This window comes from Canis lupus, chromosome 10 (assembly GCF_003254725.2).
Source record: "Canis lupus dingo isolate Sandy chromosome 10, ASM325472v2, whole genome shotgun sequence".
Lineage (NCBI taxonomy): Eukaryota > Metazoa > Chordata > Mammalia > Carnivora > Canidae > Canis > Canis lupus.
Genome location: NC_064252.1, coordinates 23,174,878 through 23,195,298, shown reverse-complemented (window position 1 = coordinate 23,195,298; position 20,421 = coordinate 23,174,878). Strand labels below are relative to the sequence as shown.

At 51.6% G+C, this 20,421-nt stretch overlaps 1 protein-coding gene across 14 annotated transcripts in view; it reads right to left on the bottom strand.

Annotated features, from left to right (window-relative positions):
- TTLL1 (TTL family tubulin polyglutamylase complex subunit L1) overlaps positions 1-19,820 on the bottom strand; it is a 46,547-nt gene extending 26,727 nt beyond the window's left edge. For 7 of the 14 annotated variants that reach the window (XR_007413727.1, XR_007413730.1, XR_007413728.1 and 4 more), the window contains exons 1-6: positions 12,855-12,907; positions 10,171-10,287; positions 4,378-4,586; positions 3,486-3,666; positions 1,828-1,962; positions 1,118-1,226 (exon numbers count right to left, since the gene is read on the bottom strand). Coding sequence is in view for 7 of the 14 variants with exons in the window: in XM_049115753.1 (XP_048971710.1) it covers positions 1,118-1,226; positions 1,828-1,962; positions 3,486-3,666; positions 4,378-4,586; positions 10,171-10,287; positions 11,946-12,040 (846 nt within the window). In the remaining 7 variants the exon portion in view is untranslated. Of the gene's footprint in view, positions 1-1,117; positions 1,227-1,827; positions 1,963-3,485; positions 3,667-4,377; positions 4,587-10,170; positions 10,288-11,917; positions 12,085-12,449; positions 12,514-12,832; positions 12,909-19,672 lie in introns of those variants that run through there. The other 7 variants (XM_049115753.1, XM_049115756.1, XM_049115757.1 and 4 more) reach the window with 7 other exon arrangements.
- Positions 19,821-20,421: the final 601 nt, after the last annotated feature.

Here is a 20,421-nt window from a genome sequence, read left to right as displayed (position 1 = left end):
ACACAGAGGACTGTCAAGGCCCTCAGTAAGTGGAAGCCCTTGTCATTTCATGACCAGCCAGGTAATACCAGGGTTCCTGTTTGCAGACGAGGTGGCTCAGGGAGGTCAGAGTGACCAGCCCGAGTCACACAAAGGGTAAGTGATGGACGGAGGTTGGAGCTCAGGCTGGTCTGACCAAACCCCTCAGTAGGCTGCTCAGAAAAAGCTTGTTTTCTATCAACACTGACCCTCTTTCCACTCAAATTACATTAAAAAAAATACCCAAAGCTTCCAATCAAGCAAGATCCAAACGGAAGAATCTCTCATAAAGAAATGAGACTTTCTGAACATTCTTGTAAGGACGACAGTAAAGCCCCAAAGCCCACACAGAACCTTCGATGTCCTGTGTCTTGGCCCTCGGTGGCCTCCCCAGCTACTTCTCACCCCACCACCTTCACTCTGGCAGCTCCGGCCACCCTGCCCTTCTCACAGTTCCTGTAGTGCTCTTTCCTGCCATGGAACCCTGGCACACGCTGCACTCTCTGCTAGAACGCTCCTTCCGTACCTGGGTAATCCCTGCTCACATCTGACATCTCAGCTCAAGCACAACTTCTGCACAGAAGGCTTCTCCAGCCACCTGGACTAGGGACTCCTTCATCCCATGCTCTTCTAGATCTGCACTCCTTAGCTTCAGAGCATGCACCTCAGTTTGAGATGACACATTCCTCAGCACGGGACCAACCCAGACAAGACAGGTGCTCAGTTATGAGTCTTTGAGGCATGAATGGCCAAGGATGCGCCCTCTCATGGGTTCTTCCACCACTTCCATGAGGGGGTGACATTATCACCTTTTACAAATGAGAAATCGAGGCTCGGAGAGTCATATTAAAACTCGCTCAAGGTCACGGAACTAGAAAGGCAGGGCTTGAACCTGGGGCTTTCTTTCTGCACGAGCCACCCCACCCGAGGCTGGCTCAGCTGATGCGCTGGGACAGCCACACTGGATACTTAGGCCTCCCCACTCCTCCTGAGTGCCAGGGCATCTCGAATTCTGCTCCTTTCGCGCCCCTCCCCGCCGCAAATAGAAACCCACAAAATCGCTCCATTTCCTTCAGCCCAAGTGAAAGGATGCGCTCACCCCATGTTTCTGAATGGCGACGTTGGTAAGGTGAACAAACATGTTGTCCAGCTCACTGGTGCTTGGGGTGTACTTCACTGTGCAGAAACGGCAAAATCCAAGTTTATACCTATGTGGGAAGTTAGATTACTTCAACACTCTGAGGAGAAGCACAAATAAAATATAACACACTCTGTCGGGGGGGCACCTGGGAGGCTCAGTCAGTTAAGCGTCTGCCTTCGGCTCAGGTCATGGTCTCAGGGTCCTGGGATCCAGCCCCATGTCAGGCTCCCTGCTCAGTGGGGTTCTGCTTCCCTCTCCCTCCACCCCTCACCCTGCTTGTACACTCTCTAATAAACGGAATCTTAAAAAACATATATGTATATATGTAACACTTTGTTCCCTTAAAACCCATTTTTGGTTTTTAAGCCTTTAAAAGAGCTGCTTTTTCACTTATGTTTCTTTTTTTTAGAACAGGCATACTGACACATAATCCACATGCCGCAGAACCTCCACATAAAGTGTACAGCTCAGGGGCTCTTGGCTTACTCAGAGGTGCGCGACCACCGCCGCACTCCATCTCCTGGGTTCGTCACCACAGAGAAACCCTGTGACGGTTAGCAGTCACTCCCCGAGCCAGGGCTGGGCAAACGCTAATCTACTTTCCATCTCTGAAGAGCTGTCTATTCTGGGTGTGTCAAAGCACGAGACAAGACTCCAGTGGTTCTTACATGTAACAGCGCAGCGGGCGGTAGGTTGACACCAGAACATACAAGCGCAGGTCAAACTTCCTCCCACCGATTAGCAACGGGTTGTTAATGTAGAGAGAGATCACGTAGGCTTCCTTAGTAGACTGAGTCACAAACCTAAACGCATCAGAGAAAGTCAAAATTAGATGGCAAAGACCCAAGGTTGGTAATCAGCTCTCTGCCTCTCATTGAGAGGCTGATGTGTGGGGGATAAAATGGAGCTTAGGTGGCATCCACTCTGTGCCCCTGCCCCAGAGGACAGTGCCAGCAGTGCCTGGGAACCCACCAGGGGGTCGGCAGTGTGCACTCAGACTTAAATGCTCTGCACAAGAAGGTGACTCTGCCCCTCCTGGGAACCCCGACTGAGCCACCAGCCCTCCGGGAGAGAATCACACTCCAACATCTCTGAGCAGTTCAGGGCCCTCAGAGACAGGGTGAGCCCCAGACAAAACCCCCTGGCCTGGTATCTAACCTCAGTTCCAAGGAGTCCTCAAACCCTGGGCAGAGACCTGACCTGAGACTGCCGAGAGCAATCCCTGCTATGGATCGCACACACTCCGTGCGTTTCACACAGATTCACCTGTTCCCTCCCCATCTTGCCCCGATGAGGTGCTACTGGCGCCCCTCATTTACCCAGATGAAGCATGTAAGAGTCTACAGAAACAAAATGTACTCAGCAAGTATAGACAGGGATTTGAACACACATACCCTGGGCCCAGATCTTTTTTTTTTTTTTTTTTTATCTATTCATGAAAGACACACAAAGAGAGAGGCAGAGACACAGGCAGAAGGAGAAGCAGGCTCCAGGCAGGAAGCCTGATGTGGGACTCGATCCCGGGTCTCCAGGATCATGTCCTGGGCTGAAGGCAGGTGCAAAACCACTGAGCCACCCAGGGATCCCCCCCTGGGCCCAGATCTTAAGCAGGTGCTTCACTGCCTCAGAAATACCAGGACTGAGTGGATCTCACAGTAACTTTCAGAAACAAAGAGCCGCTCGCAAGGGTCCCTGCTCCTGGGACCATATGCTGGTTGATATACCACTTCCTTTTGCAACTGGCCTCAGGTGGGATCCTACAATCAGTCACAGGACTGCAACCACAGAACCTTGCCCTGGCGCAATGTGGCAAATGCCATACGCCTACAAAAGCAAGAGAGGAGAAGATGGGGATCCCTAGGTGGCTCAGCGGTTTAGCACTTGCCTTTGGCCCAGGGTGTGATCCTGCAGTCCCAGGATGGAGTCCCCGTATCTAGTCTCATACCGGGCTCCCTTCATGGAGCCTGCTTCTCCCTCTGCCTGTGTCTCTGCCTCTCTTTCTCTCTCTGTGTGTGTCTCTCATGAATAAATAAATAAAATCTGGGGCAGCCTGGGTGGCTCAGTGGTTTAGCGCCTGCCCTTGGCCCAGGGCGTGATCCTGGAGACCTGGGATTGAGTCCCACGTTGGGCTCCCTGCATGGAGCCTGCTTCTCCCTCTGCCTGTGTCTCTGCCTCTCTCTATGTCTCTCATGAATAAATAAATAAAATCTTAAAAACAAAAACAAAAACAATAACAAGCGAGGGCCCCTAGCTCCCGGCCAAGACTGACAGGTGGCCTGGAACTCCTAACTGAGAAGCCCACAGGATGGGCGGGCCCTGCACTCACGAAGACGTTTTGCTGTCACGGGACCACTTTTTGATCTGTGAGAGCTTGTTGATCAGAAAGATGCCCTTCCCCTGGGCTTTGCCACAAGGTTTCATGATCCAGGTGCTGGAGGGGCTTTTCCTGAACTCCTCCACGAACAGGTTGTAGTCGGCGGGCAGCATGTAGGTGACTGGAACAAAGTCTGAAAGGTGAAATAGAGGAGACAGCAGTGGGTGAGCCAAGCCAATGTGGCCAGACAGGAAAACACTGCCACTGCCTTTTCTGGAGCTGCTTCACAACCCTCCGCCCCAAGCCAGCATGAGAATAAGCCCCTCTGCCATTCAATTCCTATCCGATAAACCTATCACCTGTTTTCTAAGTGCTTTGCAAACCTTTAATCCCCACAGCACCCTGTGGACTAAGGTCCTGTTATCATTCCCATTTATCAGATGACAAACCTGAGGCCCAGAGAGATTGGCTATATAATTTTCCCAGGTATACAAAGGGACTCTGAACCCACCCAACAGTCCAGCTTTTACCACCAGACTGCAAGAGGGACAAGCTTCTCCCTGGAACTGCCAGATGCAGTAATGCGGCCGCCTTATAAAATGCAGCCTGCAGCTCAGGACGGGACTCTCCCCATCTGCGCACTGAAGATGTTCTCCTGCACATGCACCATGTGCCCAAGGTGCTCCTAGAAACTCAGATCCAAACGTGAGCCCCCGCCTGGCCCATTCTGGAGACACATGGAATGAAAGAAGTGCCCAGCCCAGCTGGCACAAGCTCGTCACCATCTCAGTACCTGGTTTCGCTAGAGGATTTAGGGATTGATTTAAAACGTGGGGCTGGGGGTGGGGGCGCGGCAGAAAAAAGAAAACAAAAAAAACGTGGGGCCAGCAAGAAAGGCACAAACCCAGATAGAGGTATTTCCCATTTTCGTCTTTTTCTGCTAGAGGACTCCCCTCCTTTTCCAGCTCCTTCCTATATCTTTTAATATTCTTCACCATCAGATCCTTCCGGGTCAGTTCATAGTGGTTCGGAAAATGGTTGACTATTTGATCATCTGAGAGCCGATAGCCAGTTTCAACACTAAAAACGTTTCGGATGGTTTGCACACTCATCCTAAAAGAGAAGCATAGAAGAGGCATGCAGGGTAGAGCTCAGAGCAGGTCCACATGGTGGCAGTTCCCGTGAAAGCTCATGACCAGAGACGCTTACCCGTTCCCCCACCCCCGGCCCCCCAGGCCAGGAGACTCCCTGGCCCACTGCGGCACAGCACAGTGTCCAGTCACCGGAACTGTTGGAGGCATGGGCTGTTCTGAGTGTACACTGGAGGGCTTCACTCCCCAGCAGAGTAGATGCTTGATAAATCCTTATCGATTAATGATACCACTGATTGCAGATAACAAGCTAATGAAAGAGCCTCCTCCAGTCTCTGAAATCAGGAAAATCATTTACGCAATATTTTCACCCAAAGTCAAGGACAGGGACCACTTTAAATAAGAATCACAGAGTGATTTAAGGGCCCTGGGTCAGTACTTCATATTCTAGCAGAGACCTCTGATGGCCCCACACTCTAGTGTAATGAGAGGGTTGAAAGAGAAAGGGATTCTTTCTAATCCTCTAAGAAAGCCAGTCTCCCTGCCACACCCCTCTGCCCTCCTAGCCCCACAGAGAAGCAGGGAGGGGGCAGGAAGGACTGGGACTGGCACTCACAAGGGAGCTACAGGCGAGGCAGGCCGTCTGTGGCTTCTAGCTCCTGGCCCAGCCTCACTCCACCCCAGGCACCAACCTACAGAGGGCCTCAAGCACCCAAGGATTTCTTTTGACTCTACAGTCATTAGAATAATGGGAGTTTTAGGAGCCCCTTGGGTGGTCAGCCTTCAGCTCTGGTCATGATCCCAGAGTCCTGGGATAGAGCCCCACATCTGCATCAGCTCCCTGCTCAGCAGGGAGTCTGCTCCTCCCTCTGCCCCTCACCCCACTTGTGTTCTCTTGTTGTCTTTCAAGTAAATAAATAATATATTTTAAAAAAAGAAGAAGAAGAAGAATGGGAGTTTTATTTTTATTTTTTTAAATATTTTATTTATTTATTCATGAGACACACACACAGAGAGAGAGGCAGAGATACAGCCAGAAGGAGAAGCAGGCTCCATGCAGGGAGCCCAATGTGGGACTCGATCCCGGGTCTCCAGGATCACACCCTAGGCTGCAGGCGGCGCCTGCTGTGCCACCAGGGCTGCCCAGAATGGGAGTTTTAAAACTTTTTATCATGGAATAGCTGAACCATATACAAAAGCAGAGAGAAAAGCCCATTACGAAAGAGAGCCCCGTTACAGGCTTCAGTGGCTATGGCCATGCAGCCAGACGTGTTTGGTTGGACCCCACCCATGCCTCACAGCATTGGCTTATTTGGAAGCAATTTCCTGATACAGCGTTCCATCCAAAGGATTCCCGTAAGAATCTCTAATAGTTAAGGATTCTTTATTATATTATACGATATCCTACTTTAGACCGTTAGCACAACTTAATAAAAAGCAGTAATTTCTGAGTATCATCAGATGTCAATCAGTGTTCACATTTCCCAAGTTGTCTGACATTTTTTACAGCTTGTAAACAAACAAGGGCCAGGCCTTCTGATGAGTTGCCCTCTCTCCCATGGTTCTTTATATTCTCCCTCCTTTTTTTCTATGCTATGTCTGTTGAAGACCCTGGGTCGGGGAGTCCCGGTGGCACAGCGGTTTAGCGCTGCCTGCAGCCCAGGGCGTGATCCTGGAGAGCCCGGATTGAGTCCCACATCAGGCTCCCTGCATGGAGCCTGCTTCTCCCTCTGCCAGTGTCTCTGCCTCTCTCTCTCTAGCTGTGTCTCTATGAATAAATAAATAAAATCTTAAAAAAAAAAAAATGAAGACCCTGGGTCACCCATCCTCCAAGGGCCTCCAGGGGTCCTCCTAGGGGTCCTCCCAGGTTCCTTACTTAGTGTAGCCTCACTGGTACCCCTCCACCTACATCCTGCCTATAAATCAGCAGTCAGACTGCAAGGCCTGAGGAGCTGCAGGTCAATTTGGGGGCATATCTCCATTTAGACCAGCCACACTTACGTGCTCATCAGCCCTGTGGTTAGTGGCTCCCATACCGGGCAGGCCTAGACCCTTATGTCATTAAGGGAGGCAAACAGGTGTCTTCTATGCTTTCGTTTCTCCTTCAAGTACTGGCAGGAAAATTTCCACAAGGAGAAATTTTCTTTCATCATCAACTTGAACACCCAAAACATAGTTCATACAGGAGAGACTAACAAAATGCTTAATTCTTTCCCTTTATTGGTTTTCAAAATAATGAGCTCGTTTCCTACCATCCTGAGGTATGTGACAACATATATTCTGGGTCTCTATTACTGCAGAGCAAACTGCCCAGTGTTAGCAACTCAGGACAACAACCATTGCATCACATATCATGGTTTTGTGGATCAAGATTTGGGGCAGGGCTCAGCTGAGCATGCTTCTGCTCCATGTGGCACCCACTGAGGTCACTCAGTGGTATTCAGGCCGTGGCTAATCTAATCTGGAGGGTCCAAGACGGGTTTGTTCCTATGTCTGGCACCTTGGCAGGCATGGCTGGAAGGCCAGACGTGGCTGCAACTGGCGCACACGACACCTATACAAGCTCCTCCGGCAAGACAGTGCCGGGTCGTCAGGCTTCTCACACGTCAGTTGTGGCTCCCGTAACAGGTTCCCATAAAGGAAATGGAAGCTGCTAGGTTCTTAAGGCCTAGGCCCAGACATGTCTCACTTTGGCTTTGCTTTGGCCAAAAATGTGGCAGAAGCGATGCTGTGCCACTTCGAGACTAGCCCTGAAAGGCCTTCAGAGCTTCCACCCGCCTTCCTGGACCCCAGCCACCACAGAAGAACAAGCCCCAGCTAGCCAGCTGGAGGGATGGGAAAGATGTGCGGAGAAGCCACTGTTGTCCTAGCCGAGGGCATCCAAGACCAGACAAGCCCCAGCTGACCCCCCCAGGTGACAGCAGATGCACCAGTGAGCCCAGGCAGGATCGGCTAAGTCCTGCGGGACCAAAAGTACCACCTAGCCAAACCTATAAATGCATGTGCTGTAGAAACAGTTGTTTCAGGGCACCTGGGTGGTTCAGTGGTTGAGTGTCTGCCTTTGGCTCAGGTCATGATCCCGAGGTCCTGGGATCGAGTCCCGATTGGGCTCCCCACAGGGAGCCTGCTTCTCCCTCTGCCTGTGTCTCTGCCTCTCTCTGGGTCTCTCATGAATAAATAAATAAAATCTTAAAAAAAAAATGCTCTCAAAAACAAAGAAGTTGCTTTAAGCCCTAAGTTTCGTGGTGTTTGTCACACGCCATCAATCTGGCCATAAAAAACTAATACACCCCCTCCAGCACAGCCATGGCTTTCGCGTTTCTCATTGCTCCTATTTCCTGCCCATATGCAAGCCGTGATCAGAACAGTTTCATAGTATGTTTTTCTTCACACTTATTGTTATACAATTTTCTGAGCTGCTTTATAATTGTCACAGTTATTTTAATGGCTATCCCATAATCTACCCAGTTAACAGTTACCTTTCCCAAACCATTTAACATTTAGCCGCCAATATTTTACGCTGATCAGTTTTTAAGACTTAGTTAAAAACTGCTTAAAGACACTGCTTAAAACAGCTCTCAAGAGAGCTAATATCCAAAGTTATACAGTCCCACTCTCTCTCTCTCTCTCTTGTTCAGACTAGCTCTGAAATGCTTCTTATGTGGCACGAAGAAGGGAGGCGCTCTGCACCCTCCCAAGCGTTGATTAATCACTCAGAGAAGCCAAAAGGACTGAGTATTGGCTAAACCCATGGCACGGAGCCATGGGACACAAAGCAGTAAGTACAAAACACTCTTTTTCTCTAATGACATTTCAATATTTTATTTATTTATTTGAGAGAAAGAGAGAGAGAGAGCACGCGAGCACAAGCAGGGAGTGGGGCAGCTCGACCCCAGGACCCTGGGATCATAACCTGAGCCAAAGGCAGCTGTTTAACTGACTGAGCCACCCAGGCACCCCTACAAAATACTTGTATTCAGCCTTTCTCCCAGAGTCCCATGGAAGCAGGGCTCTGGCTGTATTACTTCATTCTACCTTAGAGAAATATATAAACGTGATGCCAAGCCACACATGGGTGCTGCATTTCTCTGAAAATGCTTTCTCTGCCTGCATTCCATGCTCCTCAAGGAAAATTAGGCTGTGGTTTAAAACACAGGTACCTTAAACTGCTACACAAGCAAAGAAAGGGTCATCCCTCCCATCATTGCTGAAGACAAAAGCTGCATTCCAGCCTACTCTGCATCTGAGCCAGGGCCAGGCTCTGGGATGCTGGCATAAGCCAGACAAGGTCCTCGCTGTCACGGGGCTCACAGTAACATGAAAAGAGGGGACAGGCAGGGAAATCACAAATCATGGCACACAGCACTCACCGCCTGACACCAAAGAAAGGCTGAGCGTCTGGAAGCACAGGAGGCTTCTGGGGTGGGCAGCTTGTGAGCTGGTGCATGAAGGACGGAGACAGCACGTGCTTATGCAGCACCCATCACACGCCAAGCTCTTTGCTTTACTGACTCATTCAAACTTCAAACAACCATATTTGCAAAGAAAGGTCAAGTCCTTTGCTAATGGCCACACAGACAGCACTGCGGGAGCCAGGGTGTGAGGCCAGGCATGACCTGGCTTTGCGGTCTGGACATCTAACCGCGGGATGCATCGCACCTCTCAAAGATGGGCTGAGAGGACAGAAAGCACACCATTGACAAAGGTGCAGAAGCAAGAATGTTTTAGTAGGTCAACAGGAGAAAAGGTGCCAACTGCTCTGGGGCCTGGGGGAGAAAGAAGTGGCGAGAAGGAGGCCAAGTAACATCTCTCAAGGCAGCAGCGGGGAGCAGGTCTCAGGGAGGGCAGGTGCATAGAGTAAAAAAGCCTCCAGAGAGCCACCAACTCCCCCTCCCTTGGAGATTCACCCCATGTTCTGGGCCCAGGAGCTGCAGAGGCATGGGGAGGCCCCAGCAGAGGAGGCTCTCATGGCTCTGTTTCAGCATACAACCCTGCCAGAGTGTGGGGGCTGCCCTGAGGCAGGGGCAGACCAGGCCTGCACAGGGGAGGACACAGGACCTCACCTTGTGAAGGCAGACAGGACAAGGGCAGGAGTCTATGGCAATGCTCATGTTTCCAGTTGCAGGGAGCACCACCAGGGTGTCAGCGCCAAACGCTGCTTTCTTTTTTATTCCTCCTGTCATTCACTTTTCAGTGCTGTGGACCAGTCCTACTGGCAGCCTCTGCCATGTGAGAAGAAGCGAAGAGGGCACAGATCCTTCCCCACAGGTGCCTTCCCCAGCGCCTGGCAGTAAGGCACTGAGAATGCTAAGCAGGGGGGCCTCTGGTTTCTCACCCAGAGCCCTGCAGTCTCAGCCATGCTGGCTTGTGTGCAGAACCATCCCAGCACTTCTGCCACCAGGCTGATAAACAGGAGCATGGGAACACCCCACAATGTGTACGAGCCAAGGGCTTTCTCGTCGTGTGCGGTGGAGGAGACTTGGGAATGGAAGATGTGTAACGGGAGGCGTCCCCTGAGAATGCAGCCTGCACCCGGGATACCAGCATTCACAAGATTGATAGGTCGGCTTCAGAAAAACAATCAGATCCTGCTTTTTAATACTTACCAGTAAAAATTCCAATCTTCATTTTCTGTCACTTGGACCCATCCTCTCTTTTCAAAGTTATTTATCAGCACTGACTTCTCGATATCAGTGACCCATTTCACTTTTCCTGCCATAATCCTGGAAGAGGTCAACCTGTTAGTGCTTTGAAATGTCAAGAGCAAGAAACTTCCCCTGGTGCATCCTACGCTCCACTTGCCCGGGCAGCAGTTCTTGGCCAGGGGCCACTCTGTCCCTGAGAGGACATCGGGCCCTGTCTTTTGTTGTCACAACTGGGGGCAGGAATACTTCTAGTGAGTAGAGGCCAGAGGCCATGGTGCTGCCCACAGACACCATCCCCCCTCCCTCCATAGCAAGTCACCCAGGCCAAAATGTCAGCTGTACCAAGACTATGAGATCCTGGCCTACTGGGGCAGGGGCGGGGGGCAGAGACAGGCAGCAACTGGTCACCACCCGACATGCATTGCAATGGTGACAGGAGCCACAAGGCAGAGGCAGCACCTGGGGCTGCAAAAGCAGAGACAGGAGGGGGCCTGTGCAGGGTAGCTGTGGAAGACTGTCCTGACCAGGGGGCCCTGGAGCTGGCTTCCCAAGGGTGGGTGGAGCCTATCCCAATGGGAGCACCTCCCCCACCAAGGGCTGCTGCTTCCCTGCTTCCTCCCCTGCCCTGCTCCAACTCACTCTCTGTAAGTGAGGTGACCTTTAAGTGTTTATCTGACCACAACACTCCCATTTACTAGCCTCTCTGGTTCCCCAGGACACTTGAAATACGCAGACCAGGGTGCCTGGGTAGCTCAGTTGGTGAAGCAGTGAAGCATCTGCCTTCAGCTCAGGTCATGATCCCTGGGTCCTGGGATCGAGTCCCAATCAGACTCCCTGCTCAGTAGGGAGACTGCTTCTCCGTCTCCCTCTTCCCCTCCCCCCAGCTCATGCACAAGCTCGCTCTCAAATAAATAAAATCTTTAAAAAAAAATTCACAAACCCCTGGCCCTCACCTGCTTCTCCTTCACCTGCTGTGTTCTCACCACACCGGACTTCTCTGCCCATACCCGACCTCAGGGCCTTAGAACGTGCTTGGTGTCTGTGCCTGAGGCACTCCCCTCCCTCTCTGCCTGGCTAAGCCCACTCATCTGCCAGCATAGGTGAATGTCACCTCCTCCACAAAGCCTCCCTGACTCCCCACCTGGTACACAGCTGCTCGGCACTCCTACACTCCTGTCCCTGCTAGAGGGCAGGGGGCTGGCTCTTCTTTGCTGCTCTGGGCCCAGGGCCTAGCACTGCACCTGGCATGTGGTACATGCTCCATTCAGACTGACTGACTGTGGCCCCAAGTCTGTTAAAAGATGGGCACCCAAGGATCCCTGCATGCTCAGGGGCTGGGCACCTGCCTTCAGCTCAGGGCGTGATCCTGGGGTCCCGGGATTGAGTCCCGCATCGGGCTCCCTACAGGAGGCCTGCTTCTCCCTCTGCCTGTGTCTCTGCCTCTCTCTTTCATGAATAAATAAATCTTAAAAAAAAAAAAAAGATGGGCACCCAGGTCTGCCTTGCCTTGGGAGAGGGAAAAGAGAAGGCACTCCCGTGAGCTTTCACACAAAATCAGCCCACTGCCTCCTCACCCTGCCCAGCAGTGGCGGTGTCACAGAGGTGGAACTGTGGTAGAGAACGGCTCTAGTTCGAGCCCCAATTCCAGCACTCACTAGCTGTGTGACTCTGGGCAGGTTACTTAACCTCTCTAAACTTGTTTCTTTACCTTTAACAACAGTATTTACTCATCTCACCAGGTTACAGTGATGATCCGACGAGTGAACACTGAGAACAGTGCTTGGCACGTAGAAAGCACGCAAGAAATATTTGGTATTATTGCTGCCATCATCCCCACTTTACAGATTTGGAAGCTAAGCCTCAAAAGTTAGGAGCCTGAAGAAGAAACAGACTGACGGGAGTCAGGGAGCCCTGATTTGAACCCAGGGTGACTCTACTCCGAAGGGCCACCTCTTTTCACACAGTCTGCTGCCTCCTCTGAACCTGGCCCTCATTGGATGATGTCCATGCCCATGGGTAAGGTAAGGAATAAACAGAATCCCCTGTGCAAAGAAGCGAGAAGCTGCGGTATAACAATATGAGGCTGTTAACATGGGAAGTCAGCAGCCACCGCACAGAAATGATGGCAGAAGCCGCACAGGAGCTGAATCCCCACATGCTGTTACCCCGCAGCCCTCACCAGCAAACCCCACCTGGTGTCAAAACCCAGGCGGAGCCCTAGGGAGTTTACGGTTCTCTACCTGACTTCAGCCTCCGCGTCTGCATCCCTGCCCAATCCTGCTCCAACTCTGCCCCCTAGAGTCCAACTGCAGACCCGGAATTTTGAGGGAGAACCACCCCCCAGGCAGGCACCCCCCCACCCCACCCCCCACTGAAATCCCACCTGCAGTGACCCAGCAGGGTACTAAGGGGGCCTGAGCCTTATCTGTGCCCTATGCTTTACCTGTCAGAAAATGCTTCCCAGGTATGATCCCCAAAACCAATAAGGCAGACAGGGCAGGTATTCTCATCCTCACTTTACTGAGGACATGGAGCCTCCGAGGTGAGGTCTTCTGGTCAACCCCCACCCTCCCCCCGGCCCTTTCCTTCTGCTGTGGAACAGTGGGCACTAAGGAAAACCAACCTCTCAGGCTGGACGGACCCACCATAGAGCCAACAGGAACATCCAAGTTCGCTTCAGCGTCAGGGACTCCTCGTGCCTAAAAGAAAATTAACACACAGACAAAATGTACACGGCACAAGACCAAGAGACAGTTCTGTGGACACAGCGAAACCGTGAGGAGCTGCTGTATTCAGTGGCTGGCATCTTCTGCTGAACAGCTGCATGCCACAAGATGCTCTCCTTATTGTGATAGATATTTCTGATTCTATCACACTTCAAGTCCTGCTGGACTTCCCGAGCTGCCCTGCCACTTCTTCATTCACATGCCCCCTGCTTCGGCGGAACATCCCACCTCCTTGCTGCTCCATGAGCATGCGCAACCGTGCTCTCCACCTGCTGGCTGTCCACCCTCCACCCCAGGCCTCTCCCCACCCCACCGCTTCTCATCCAGCTCCGAGATCACAAAGATGCAGTTCAAAGGCCACCTACCCCAGGGAGCCATTCTCCCCACCTTTTCCCTCCACTTAAGCTTCTGTTATAATACATCTCCTGCTATTTTTGTTGGCACACAGAACTTCCTACCTTGCGTTTTAGCTCTTTGCATACTTTCTTTGAGTATGCTCAAGTAAGCTTTACTTGCATGAGTGTGCAAGGTGAGGACTCTGTCACCTGCTTCCTTTTCATCGCACTGACTCCTTCTAGATTTAGGTGTGAGCATTTGCAACAACCCTCACAGTCCATGTGGCCAGCCCCATTAGCTCCAGTACCCAGCCCACTGGCACATGGGAGTCAATGCCGACTCCTTGTGAAACTGAGAAAACAGACACATCCTCAAGGATCAGTCCTTTGATTCAACTCTTTGCTTACAAGACTCACTTCCTTGTAAATGTTATGGGTTGAACTGTATTCTCAAAAAAGATATGTTGAGGGGTGCCTGGCTGGCTCAGTCGGTAGAGCATGTGACTCTTGATCTCAGGGTCATGAGTTCAAGCCCCACATTGGGTGTGCATGTTACTTAAAAAAAAAAAAAAAAGAAGAAGAAAGAAGAGGAAACCTGGACAGAGACATCCACAGACAGAGAATGCCATGTAATGACACAGGTACAACAGACACACAGGACAGATGGTCACGTGAACATGAAGGCAGAGATCAGAGCTATGCTGCCATGAGCCAAGAAAAGTCTGGGTCCACCAAAAGCTGGAAGGGGCAAGGAATCCTCCCTAGATTCTTCAAAGACAGCTCGGCTCCACCAACACCTTGATTTCAGACTTCTGGCCTTACTGAGCTACTCACTTCATGGCATCTGATAGTACAGCCCTTGGAAACTAATACAAGACACAACCTTCCTAGATACCAGCAGAAAAAGAACCTATAGAGAGTTTTAAATATATGTGAGGGAGACAGAGCACAATAAAGTAGTGAACAAAAGGACAAAACAGTTACTTATGGTTAAAAAAGAAGAAAACGGGGCAGCCCAGGTGGCTCAGCGGTTTAGCACCGCCTTCAGCCCAGGGTGTGATCCTGGAGACCCGGGATCAAGTCCCACATCGGGCTCCCCGCAGGGAGCCTGCTTCTCCCTCTGCCTGTGTCTCTGCCTCTCTGTCTCTCATGAATAAATAAATAAAAACTCTTAAAAAAAAAAAAAAAGGAAAGAAATGAACTAAGGCCACCTGTCCCCTAAAGGGACACAGGACCTCTTTCCAGAAATGCACCAAACCAGCATGATGACCACTACTGAGCACCAATGACAAGGCAGCCTCAGAAGAGCCAGAGGAGGGCAGCTGGGTGGCTCAGTGGTTGAGCATCTGCCTTTGACTAAGGTTGTGATCCCAGGGTCCTAGGATCAAGTCCTGTATCGGGCTCCCCACAGGGAGCCTGCTTCTCCTTCTGCCTGTGTCTCTGCCTCTCTCTCTTTGTCTACCATGAATAAATAAATAACATCTTTTAAAAAAAAAGAAAAAGAAGAAGAGCCAGAGGGACTGCAGTTCCTCTGCACCTGAAGCTTGGAGACTCAGTCCATCTCCAGTGCTTTCCTGTCTATGGGTACTCGCAAGTTTTCTTGGGGCCTCAGTCTCCCCCATGATAAAAATAGGCATGAAAGCCACAGGTCCCTCGCAGTATGGCTGAAGACTATTGCAAGGTCAGGCAGGTGTGTCCCTGGAACACCATCAGTACGCCAAACAGTTCACTGGATTTGAAACAAGTGTACTAGCTTCCCCTGAAGAGCCCTGAAACTTTCCCCGATTCGGCCCTGCACACTCGTGCACTTCAGCCCCTTCTCCCAGCGGGCCTCCCAGGCCCCTAGCCCAGTGCTGGAGAGCAGCCCCGCCCTCGCGGGGTAGGTAATTACATATTGATATTATCACCCAAACGATAGCTTCCACTTATGAAGCACTAGAATCCATCAGGCACAGGGCTGGGCAGTTTGTGCATATTCTCCTCTACTACATGCATCCTTTTGGCTCACGAGCTACCAGAAGGCAGGTATTCTCCCCATTTACAGATGGGGAAAGTGACGCTCAGAGAGTAATAGGCAGAGCACACTGCAACCTGAGGACACTGACACTGCCTCCCCTGCCACTGTGTCAGCTGTCTGGTGACCCTGAGAGGGGGCGCTGATCGTCTGTTTCCCAGCACCCAACCAGGGCCAGGCACAGTGAGGGGGCTCAGAAATGGTCTGCAGAACAGAAAAAGGGACCAGCTGGCCAAGGACCAGCTCCTTCCCAACCCTAAGAAATACTAAGCCCTTTCCCTCAGAAAAATCAATAATGAAATACCTGATGTCTGATCGTTGTCCTGTTACTTCCTCGTGAAACAGAAAAAAAAAAAAAAAAAAGTGAAGTTAGCAGTACCAGGTAATGAACTTAGTAGGCTACCTCTCTAGTGGTTCACGTGAACTGAAATGATAAGCCATTCGGTCAGCTACTTTCAAAACCGAGCATCACAGGAAGGGGTAACGACGATGTGCTGTATATACACAATGGAATAGGACTCAGTCATCAAAAAGAATGAAACCTTGCCTTTTGCAACCTCATGGATGGAACTAGAGGTTGTTATGCTAAGCAAAATAAGTCAGAAAAGGACAAATACGAAATCAATACATATGATTTCACTCATATGTGGAATTTAGGAAACAAAACAAGCGAACAGCGAAACAGGTGAACCTACAGGGAGGAGGGAGAAAGGGAAACAAACCATAAGAGACTCTTAACGACGGAGAACAAACTGAGGGCTGCTGGGGAGGGATGGGGAGATGGGGGATGGGGACAGAGGAGGGCACTTGTCAGGATGCTCACTGGGTGTTGTACTTAAGTGACGAATCTCCCAATTCTATTCCTGAGCCCGATATTGCCCTGTATGTCAACTGACTAGAATTTAAAGAAAAATCTGAAAAAAATTTTAAAAACCCAAACTGAGCACCATAAAACCAAACCCAGAGCAACAGAGTTAGTTGTGTGCTGATCTCACACTGCAGGTGCTCGGAGGGTCGTGGGCTGTCACCACCTGAGCTATGCCAGCCGGGGCAAGGTCATTCGCAAACCAGGGAGTTGGCTATTCTCAGAACACGATGCGGGTCCCACCTCCCGGGCCGGGGGCAGGACCTTCAGACGCTTGAGGACAGGATTCCACAGCCTAGCCTCTCACCCAGCCACTCAGCGCTGACAGCCACTCAGTGTTGGGTCCGTGCAGGAGACACGAAGCTGCCTGGGACGAGCTGCTCGTGGCCTTGCTCCAAGGAGGCAAGAGGGGCACTCCACAGGCTGGAAGCCCCGGCAGCAAAGTGCCTTAGCAATCCAACAAAGCTCAGCCGTGGTCCTGATGGGGAAGGGACTACTGATTCATCTGGCAGCAAATTGTGCCAGCTCTACTCCAGAAGATTCCAGATCTGTCTGTGTCTCCCCCCAGCATCCCCGTAATCCCGGACGACCGTGACAGGCTACCACTGGTTTCCTTAGCGTCACCCTCACCCCACTGCACCCATTCTCTGCCTAGCAGTAGACTGACCCTTTCACACACACAAAGCAAATCATGTCACCCTGCCCATAAGCTTCTAGAAGCTTCCATTGCACCCAGAATAAAACTATCAGGGTACCTGGGTGGCTCAGTCAGTTGTGTCTGCCTTCAGCTCCCGTCATGCTCTCAGGGTCCTGGGATCGAGCCTGGCATCAGGCTCCCTGCTCCATGGGAGTCTGCTTCTCCCCCTGCCCATCCCCCTGCTTGTGCTCTGTCTCTCTGTCAAATAAATTATTAAATATTTAAAACAAAACAAAACTCCCAGTCTGCCCGTTACCTACAAGGTGGACCCCATGTGATCTGGGGTCCCATCACCTCTCAGGTCTTGCCTCCAGCACCCTCCCCACCCATCAGCCCTCCAGCTCCTGGCCGCCCTTTAGCTCCTCACAACCACCAAGCTGCATCCTCTGAAAGCTTTGCTCACCCCGATATCTGGCCCCTTCTCGAAGGTGAACTCTTCAGTCTGGCTTTCCCAATCCCAATCTTAATGCCCCCTACTTGTCACATTGTCACTTTACTTCTCCGTGGCACTCAGGCTGCACAAAATTGTTTAGTCCAGCGCCAACTTGAGACATGACCCATGAACCCACAATACCAGCGTCACCAGGACCTCATTAGAAATTCATATTGTTGGGATGCCTGGGTGGCTCAGCGGTTTAGCGCCTGCCTTTGGCCCAGGGTGTGATCCTAGAGACCCTGGACCAAGTCCCACATCAGGCTCCCTGCATGGAGCCTGCTTCTCCCTCTGCCTGTCTCTGCCTCTCTCTCTATGTCTCTCATGAATAAATAAATAAAATACTAAAAAAAAAAAACAAATTGTTGAGCTTCCCCCAACCCCTTATGTGGATATATACCCTTGGACTCTGGGAGTGGGGCCCAGGAATCCGTATCTTAACAAGCTGTCAGGTGAGAGTCCTACCTTTGCTCAAGTTTGAAAAGAACTGGTCTAGTTCACTTATTTGGTTCCCTGGTGATTACCTGTCTTTGACACACGAATCTCACATCAGGAGAGCAGAGATGTCGTTCTGCGTTATTGCCTACTGAATCCCCAGCATCCAGAATAGCATCTAATAATAGCAGGTGCTCGATCAATATTTGATGAATTAACAAAAATAAAGACGTAGATTCCCTCCAGAACCAATCAAACAAGAGCTGTCTGTGCCAAGCAGTGAATCAGGCATGGCCTAGCCCTACAGGGGCTATTAGACCTGCCGGCGAGAGAAAGCGGTAAACAGGCACACCCTCCAAGACTTTCACAGTGTTTTCCAGGGACCTGAACTGGGAGACAAGGATGGGGTTCAGTGAATCTCCACTGAGTGAGGGAACACCACAGGGAATATCGACACCTACAACCCCAGGAGGACAAACCTTTGCCAAAAGGCCTTTCACTTCCCAGAGTTATGACTACTTCCAGACAAAAGCCAGGACAGTGTTTCAGGGAAAATGGCAAACAGAGAGAAGGGGTGACATTCATAGAGTCCATGCACTTTTCTGGGTCCAGCCATAAACAACAGGAGCTCTCTCTGTCCCCAACCCTGCTATCCCAAACACTTTAAGTCACTTCACTATCACTTTCAATAAAGTCCCAACTAGGCCAGGAGTCTAGGGCATTTCGATTCCTTTCCACCTAGTCTTCCTTGAAAAGGAAAAAGTACCATGTTTAAAGAAAATAATACGGAATAGCATAAATGAGGGGCACCTGGGTAGCTCAGTGGTTGAGCGTCTGCCTTTGGCTCAGGGTGTGATCCCCGGGTCCTAGGATCGAGTCCTGCATGGGGCTCTGCAGGGAGCCTGCTTCTCCCTCTGCCTGTGTCTCTGACACTCTATGTGTCTCTTGTGAATAAATAAATAAAATCTGTTTTTAAAAAAAGAAAAATAGGGATCCCTGGGTGGCGTAGCGGTTTGGCACCTGCCTTTGGCCCAGGGCCCAATCCTGGAGACCCGGGATCGAATCCCACGTAGGGCTCCCGGTGCATGGAGCCTGCTTCTCCCTCTGCCTGTGTTTCTGCCTCTCTCTCTCTGTGTGACTATCATAAATAAAAATTTAAAAAAGAAAAGAAAAAGAAAAATAGCGTAAATGACAACTTCTGCACAACTATATGGCCACCATCTATCTCCACACCCCCCTGGGAGACACTGTCAGGCTCTACAGCAACTATTTAGCAATGCTTGCAATTCCTTGGGCACAGAGTAAGTCCAATCTTTTTGTAACCGTCACAACCCAGCACCAAAATGTGCTCATTCAATATTTTTATGAACAAAGAACCTCTTTGCAAACCCTACACTGCTTACAACAAATAAGATGCGTTTACTTCTAGAACGAGCCCCCCTAAAGCCCCAGCTACTCTATGCGCTGCAGGGCGACCTCCGCATCCCCACCCCCTTTAGACTGACAAACAGGGAGGGGAAATGCCCTGGTCCCATTGCCCTGGTCCCATCCCGCTGAGAAGGGCAAGCAGGGCGGGGGACACGAATCTGTCTCCAGACCAGAGCTGTCGCCACAGGTACACCGCGCCCTGCAAAAGATGCCCATAGAGACAATACAGGCTGCAAATGAATGGGGCGGGGGGAGCCCAGAGCGATGCAATTCCGGGCTAACCAGTATTAATAAGAATGCAATTACAACAAGCGGGCGGCACAGGGAAAGTCACAGGAGCTCGGAGGCATAACGGGCAGAGTGGCCAGCGCGGGCTTCCTGGAGGACGCGGGTCCCGCAAGCAGCACCTAAACCACGGGGCCGCGGCCACCGAAACCCGGGCGCCCACACTCGCTCGCGCATGCGCACTCGCCCGCCCCGGAGCGGCCACACCCTCGTCCCGGGAGGCGGCCTCCGCGGCGGGGCCTCACCTGTGCGCGCCGAGCCCGGAGGAGCGCCGAGCAGCGCGGAGCACCGCGGCCCCGCGCCGCGCCCCGGCCCTGCCTCCAGCCCCGCTCCGGCGCCGGCAGGAGGACGCCACCCGCAGCCCCGCGGACCTGCCCGCCGCGCGCCGCGCTCTGCTTCCGGGGCGGTGCTCTGGCAACCGAGGACGCGGCCGCTGGCGCCGCGACTGCTTCCGGGTCACGTTTTCAAGGCGGGTCTCTAAGCTCCCCGCCCCACGTGCAGGGAGGGGAGGTCCTAGGATGAGCTGGCGGTCCCTCCCCGGGCGGCTCGCAGCCTTCAGGGCCCAGAAATGAGGTCGAGAAGGGTCGGGGCGCGAGGTTGAGCCTGACGGTGGGGGGCAGAGCCGGGTGATGACTATAGATCCTGGGTCCTGTCCGACCTTGGTCCCTTCTGCTGCTGGGCCTCGGTGTCTGCAAGGTTGGGGCCGCCGGTAGCGCCCACATCGCGGGGCTTGCTGTTCTCCGGTGACATGTGCTCAGCTTGTAATAATCAGTAAAGGTAAAATACGTACTCCTTTGTCAAGTGTCCCCTGAGCATGGCGCGGGTCTAGTTTCTCAAGCTGTATTTTGTAAACTGTTAGGAAGCAGCTCAGCCCGGTGAGAATTTTATTTTATTTTATTTTATTTTTTAATTTTTATTTATTTATGATAGTCACAGAGAGAGAGAGAGGCACAGAGACACAGGCAGAGGGAGAAGCAGGCTCCATGCACCGGGA